General features: G+C 40.1%; 1 protein-coding gene across 3 annotated transcripts in view; it reads right to left on the reverse strand.

Moving 5' to 3' along the window:
- The window catches only part of kalrnb (kalirin RhoGEF kinase b), a 97,251-nt gene that overhangs the window by 1,814 nt on the left and 88,495 nt on the right, over window positions 1-6,942 (reverse strand). For all 3 annotated transcript variants that reach the window (XM_066664878.1, XM_066664876.1, XM_066664877.1), the window contains 8 exons: window positions 4,775-4,844; window positions 4,462-4,548; window positions 4,286-4,378; window positions 3,378-3,428; window positions 3,194-3,271; window positions 2,559-2,744; window positions 2,001-2,172; window positions 1,134-1,306 (listed from right to left, as the gene is read on the reverse strand). In XM_066664878.1, coding sequence (XP_066520975.1) covers window positions 1,134-1,306; window positions 2,001-2,172; window positions 2,559-2,744; window positions 3,194-3,271; window positions 3,378-3,428; window positions 4,286-4,378; window positions 4,462-4,548; window positions 4,775-4,844 — 910 coding nt within the window. The remainder of the gene's footprint in view (window positions 1-1,133; window positions 1,307-2,000; window positions 2,173-2,558; window positions 2,745-3,193; window positions 3,272-3,377; window positions 3,429-4,285; window positions 4,379-4,461; window positions 4,549-4,774; window positions 4,845-6,942) is intronic.

Genomic DNA, 6,942 nt, shown 5'->3' on the forward strand with positions numbered 1-6,942 from the left:
AAGTAGTTAACAAATATGAATATTTACTATCGTCTATGCTAACTATAGAGAAACACAATAGTCCAGGTGACCTCACCCCACACCCAACACAGGCTGTGCATAGCCAAACTATTTCGCATGACTAACCAGGACAAATTCTTATACAGGCCAGTCTCTCTGTCTCTTTTTCTGTCTCTCTCTCTCTCTATCTGGGACAACCTTGACCTGCCTCGCACTCGCTGAATAAATAGCTGGGGTGAAAAAGCTGAGCTTTGAGACATTTAAAAATAAAATGTAGCAAAGCAGCTCCTCCAGTCTGGCTCATGGTGACAGGCTGATTTATTGAGGCCCCAGAATCCAGGATATGCCAAGGCCAAGATGCATTATCATGAGAGAGATAGACTACAGAACGCATAGGTTTGAAGGGAACAGAGGGAGAGAGGTAAACTAGGCCACTTGCCCCACTAAGAATAACTACATTCCTCTCCTACAAGACAAACAGCATGAGTCTGATCTCAGCAGAGAGACTCACCTGTAAACAGATTAACGTTACACTTTATCTGGTGCACCTATGTGAAGTACGTACAGGGTAAAAAGTCAACCCAAAATCAATATAACTTTTTTTACCTTGTCAATTTGCTTTCTTCATCAGATTGAACACATAATTTTTCTGTACTCTCGAATGGAAGAGTAGTGACTTTTGCTCTGCCTTTGAACGTCTAATATGTCACTACAACTACAACTAACTTCGAACAAAACGCGGTGTGATGGTCTTTTTTACTGTCTTTTTTATGGTTTTTGTTGTGAGACTATAATAAAAGCGAATGGCCACAGCGTCACCTTAAAAACAGCCAAATTTCACAATCCAATCAAATCATGATGGATATCATCAGCCTGTTCAGTGAGGTACTCAAAATTTCAGCAGACATTTTAGGATCAATAAAACCTGTGACTAGACAAGTGTAGACATTAACTGGATTGGTTTTGGGGAACGATCTGAAATATACTGCACTGAGCTGAGTTATTTAAAGACATGATTATGTCTCGTCAGATTTTTAAGGCAAAATATAATCACAACAAATATAAGATGCATTCATGTTTCCTAACTCAAAATGTGATGACAAAGCACACTGACTCTGAACATGCACACACACCTCTTCCTGTTGCTTGGTGGGTTTGTGGGCGGGGCTTCCATTGGAGGCAGAGGCAGGTTTGAGTGGAGTGGACGGGTGTGAGGACAAGGAGCGGCTGCTGTTTGATGACTGGCGGCTCAGGGAGTGAGAGCTCCCTGTCTCCTTCTTCTGATACTCTTGAGGGTTCTGTAAAGCTAGAGTCAAATGGAGAAAATGAGCTCTGTATACACAGATATATCACAACCATATAAACAAATATTTATTCTTTCATCCATCTGAACCTGCCATTTTTTCAATCAGCACAATTATTCATTCATTCATTCATTCATTATCTGTAAGCGCTTATCCAGTTCAGGGTCGCGGTGGGTCCAGAGCCTACCTGGAATCATTGGGCGCAAGGTGGGAATACACCCTGGAGGGGGCGCCAGGCCTTCACAGGGCAACACATACACACACACACTCACACCTACAGACACTTTTGAGTGTACACCTAACAACATGTGTTTTTGGACCGTGGGAGGAAAGCACCCGGAGGAAACCCACACAGACACAGGGAGAACACACCACACTCCTCACAGACAGTCACCCGGAGGAAACCCATGCGGACACAGGGAGAACACACCACACTCCTCACAGACAGTCACCCGGAGGAAACCCATGCGGACACAGGGAGAACACACCACACTCCTCACAGACAGTCACCCGGAGCAGGAATCAAACCCACAACCTCCAGATCCCTGGAGCTGTGTGACTGCGACGCACTACCTGCTGCGCCACAGTGCAGCCCATCAGCACAATTAATTTATACATATTTCATTACATTGTTACATAGCGAATATAATCTATACAAGATTGACATTCTGCATCACAGTAGCTGCTGTCTCTTACCTGTGAGGAAGTTGCTCTGCATGTCCAGCAGCTCTCGGATGCTGTGAACCCACTCCGTCTTGATGTCTATGTTAGCAGCCTGCAGCATTAGCCTCTCAGATGAGCCCCGAGACACCAGCACAAACTTACAGGGGTCACCGTCCACATGCTCGTCCATACTCAGATAGCTCACCTGCACAAATACAGACAGGAACACGCCACTTCAGAAACATGACAAAGGACTTTAGAACTAGGAGTGTATTCCTATAAATGTGTATCATTGCTGTGAGAACCAAATCTTCAGAAGAAGATTCATTTGTAAAAATATTTTCGGTATTAGGTATGTATATGGATTTGTCCATTAAACTTGACAAAATATAAGGCATTGGTAAAATATACATTATATGCAAACAAAATATACATTTTATAATGCATATAATATCAGTGTGTACACTGGAGATTTTGTTATACAATAAATAATGTCCTAAAGATTCCATACTAAGACAGACATTAATATGCCCAAGTCATCTGAAACTGTGAGTCCTAAGAGGCCACACTTTCTATGTGATTAGAACGTACCTTGATGCTCTTTTTGAACTGGTATCCTGGAGTTGAGGATCCTTTGCGCAAAAGTTCACTGAAGATGACGATCTGCTCAAAGAGGAAAACCCTGCGCTCTTTACTGCGAGAGAGAACACCTGAATCCTGCTCGGTCACAAAGAAGGTGTCCTGCTGAAGTAGCTTCCCCTGTGCTGTCAGTTTACCCTGCACACACACACACACACACGCACGCACAGGTATTAACACTATTCCAATTAGCCCGGTAACCTTGTTATGGAGCTAAAGATTTAAAGATGCCCTACCTAACTCACTCTTTATATAACGCTCTTATCTTATAAATGTATACTCTTAGACCAAGTCTACTGTTAAAAAAAGGTGTTTTACATTTTATATGAATTCCTTCACTTATTTTACTCTCACTATTTGGTTTTAGACTAATAAATAACTAGTTTGTTTACACTGCATCTGGGGTTGTTTATATATTGGATCATATTGGCACAGTTTTCTCCTGGGCTGTAAAGGGTCAGCTGATAATGGACTAATAGGCAAGTATACAAACACACCACCCACAGTTTGTGTGTGTGTGTGTGAGTGTGTGTGTTGCTCTGGTGAAGAGACTGCAGTAAATAAAGCTCAATGGAAGTGAAACTCACCTCGTACCCCTGCAGTCTGCCAAGATTCATCATATCATTACAGCGTTTGGGCACCAGAAACATCAGCTCTACTGCTTTCTGTGAGGAGAGTGTTGGGAAAGTGGAGAAAAGCGTAAATCACATCGAATGATCTAAGTAATATATTGAACTGTACACACACACATAGGCATATAAAGGCTCTCACCTCTATCTCCTGACAGTCCAATCCTGCCTTAGAACTGTACTTCAGAAAGTCCTAGAAGAAACAGATCATCCATATCATCCATATAAATCTATAGAAATGTTATAATATCAAATTCAATACATGACACTAGATTTTGGCAAGTAAAAGCATTTTAACGTGTGATATACAGAAATAATTCCTGTGATTGTTGGAAGAATATTAAAAGATTATTCATTCTTTTTATATGTAAAAATACACATTTTCAATTCTGTAAATTTAAATTCCAAAGAATACATGTATACATAAAGAAATCACCCACAAGATTAAAACCCCTCACAGCACTTTTTTTCAGCAAACAGCATTAACTTGTATATGCAAGTTATATATAACAGATGTAGTAGCTCTTCTCTGGGGTCAAACCAAAGATTTGTTGGCCCTTCCTTGGACCACTTTTGTTAGGTACTAATCACTATATATTGAGAACACCCCAAAATACCTTACATTTTAGAATTGCTGTGATTAAAAACGTTATGATCGTCATAATTTGGCCTTTGTCAATGTTGCTCAGGTCCTTACACTTATTCGTTTTTCCGGATTTCATCCAATCAACAAAAAAATCGACTGGTCACTTGCTGCCTAATGTATCCTATCCTTGTAACAAGATAATGAATATTATTCATTTCACCACTCAATTGTGTTAGTCTTGTGGTTGATCAGTGAGCATGTAAGGAACCCCAACACCACATACTCTTCTTACACTCTGTGCTATGTAATTTAATTGAAAATTTCATTGCAATGAGTACACGTATAAATAAGAGATATATAGTGTTCTATGTTTATTTCGTACAAGTTGTTTTAACTTAATATTTCTTTTTGGAGACACATTTCACTAGATTCTGATGTTCTATTTTCTGGTCAGCAGCTGTTACCTTGAGCAGTAGTTGGTATTTTGTGATGCGCTGGATGGGTTTGATCAGGTAGTCGCTGATGGACATCCTGGAGTTGGTTTCCTGCTTTATTTCCTGTTAAAGTACATCAGGATGTCAGTAGTCATAAAACCACTTCACATCACTCAATAACAGAAGACCACTATATTTTTTCTCACCTCAAAGTAGGCGTCGTATTCTGCCACAATGAACTCTGAGCGAGGTTTGTTCTGACAGTAAATCACATACATGTGAAGTCTCCTCTCCTGCAGGAGGTGAAGTAGTTACATAAAATTGACTCTCAAGCACAGAGACATGTACTGCTGCCGTTGGCACAAAACACTACTTCTTTTTGTTTTTTTTTTATTACTATTTGAACCATGTGGACCAATCCTATCTGTGGTTTAGCCTAGCTCCAGCTCTTACCTGGCTCCACCCACTCACTTGGTCCAGGACAATATATATATATATACACAGTAAAACGTCACTTACATGTTTGATGAATAGCTCGGCCAGTTTGTCATGGTCTTGCAGGCATTTCTCCAATTCAACCATAAAAAACCTTCAAAAGGAAAACAATGAAAACATTTAAATAATCTCATGGAAATATGAGCCTTACATTCAAACTCAACAGGAACAAAGTTCTCACCGGTACACAGTGCATTAAACAGATCTCATATCAACCAGGAAACATCCTCACGTTTGCATAAATGTTTGTCTGATGCAAAACCAAGCGTCAAAGACGTGCAAAATATCAGGCAACCAAAATTCTGCCGTCACTCTGAACAGTCAATCTGACTCTTTACTATTTGAAAACATTAATTATCTGTAGATCTTCACCCTTTAAAAGCATTTCACTATATTTTGATTCATGATATCAATAAAATATCTGCTAAGAAATAAGTATATATATATATGTATAAATGTTTGTTTGTAGAAAATTCCATGGTTAGTATTGGGTTAATTAAATGCACAAAATATTTGCTTAAGCGAATATTGATGGATTCATTTATGCAAAAATACTGTGTATATACAGAACAGTAGGAAAGGACTATTTATAGAATGGGCCTTTGTTATGGGCCTTGAACGAGTGTTGAATAACATACACTAAGTTTGATACTTTGCAAAGATTTACATATGTATTTACAGAAGTAATCTCTGAATTAAATGACACAGCACTTTGGAAGTCGCTCTGGATTAGCATCTGCTCAATACCATGAAGAGAACTGTAAATGCCAATGTACATATAAGCAGCTATGACATGTAGAATATTTCAATTTTAAAATATTTTACTTAAACACACCAATGTGTTAAATGTTGTGAAGTCATGAATAAAGGCTTTTATTAGCTTTTAGGGTTAGGGTTATTGTCCAATATGGGAAAGACTTCAAGTAAACAGTATCTGTGAAATATGCAGTAAACTATAGAGGATATGTGCTTATTTTTACTTTCAAATCTTTTGCATACAGCGGTACAATCTTTTGCATGCACTGCACCACTTCCAAAAACTACACTCTCTTTATTATAAACCATGTCATGAACTTGCATGGTGTAAAATGTAATTGTCATGGTGAGATATTGCTTATACATTATAAACATGTTAACTATAATTATTTTGGAAATATAACAATTTTCTATTAAAAAAACCCCAAAAACTATCATAAAAATGTAAATATTTTTAAATATATTTATATAAATATAAATATATTTATATATATTTAAGTGATTATTATGATAGCTATTTAAAGCTGACATACTACTACTAATATAACACTAAACTATAGTCAATATTCATTTTCATTCATTCATTCATTATCTGTAACCGCTTCTCCAGTTCAGGGTCGCAGTGGGTCCAGAGCCTACCTGGAATCATTGGGCGCAAGGCGGGAATACACCCTGGAGGGGGCGCCAGTCCTTCACAGGGCAACACACACACACACACACACATTCACTCTCACACTCACACAGTCACCCGGAGGAAACCCACACAGACACATGGAGAACACACCACACTCCTCACAGAGTCACCCGGAGGAAACCCACACAGACACAGGGAAAACACACAACACACCTCACAGACAGTCACCTGGAGGAAACCCACGCAGACACAGGAAGAACACACCACACAGACAGTCACCCGGAGGAAACCCACACAGACACATGGAGAACACACCACACACACAGTCACCCGGAGGAAACCCACACAGACAGAGGGAGAACACACCACACTCCTCACAGACAGTCACTCGGAGGAAACCCACGCAGACACAGAGAGAACACACCACACTCCTCACAGACAGTCACTCAGAGGAAACCCACGCAGACACAGGGAGAACACACCACACTCCTCACAGACAGTCACTTGGAGGAAACCCACGCAGACACAGGGAGAACACACCACACTCCTCACAGACAGTCACCCGGAGGAAACCCACGCAGACACAGGGAGAACACACCACACTCCTCACAGACAGTCACCCGGAGGAAACCCACACAGACACAGGGAGAACACACCACACTCCTCACAGACAGTCACCCCGGAGTGGGATTGAACCCACAACCTCCAGGTTCCTGGAGCTGTGTGACTGAGACACTAACCTGCTGCACCACCGTGCCGCTATAGTCAATATTTTTCAATGGTATTATCATTTATTATGATC

Source organism: Hoplias malabaricus, chromosome 3 (assembly GCF_029633855.1).
Source record: "Hoplias malabaricus isolate fHopMal1 chromosome 3, fHopMal1.hap1, whole genome shotgun sequence".
Classification (NCBI taxonomy): domain Eukaryota; kingdom Metazoa; phylum Chordata; class Actinopteri; order Characiformes; family Erythrinidae; genus Hoplias; species Hoplias malabaricus.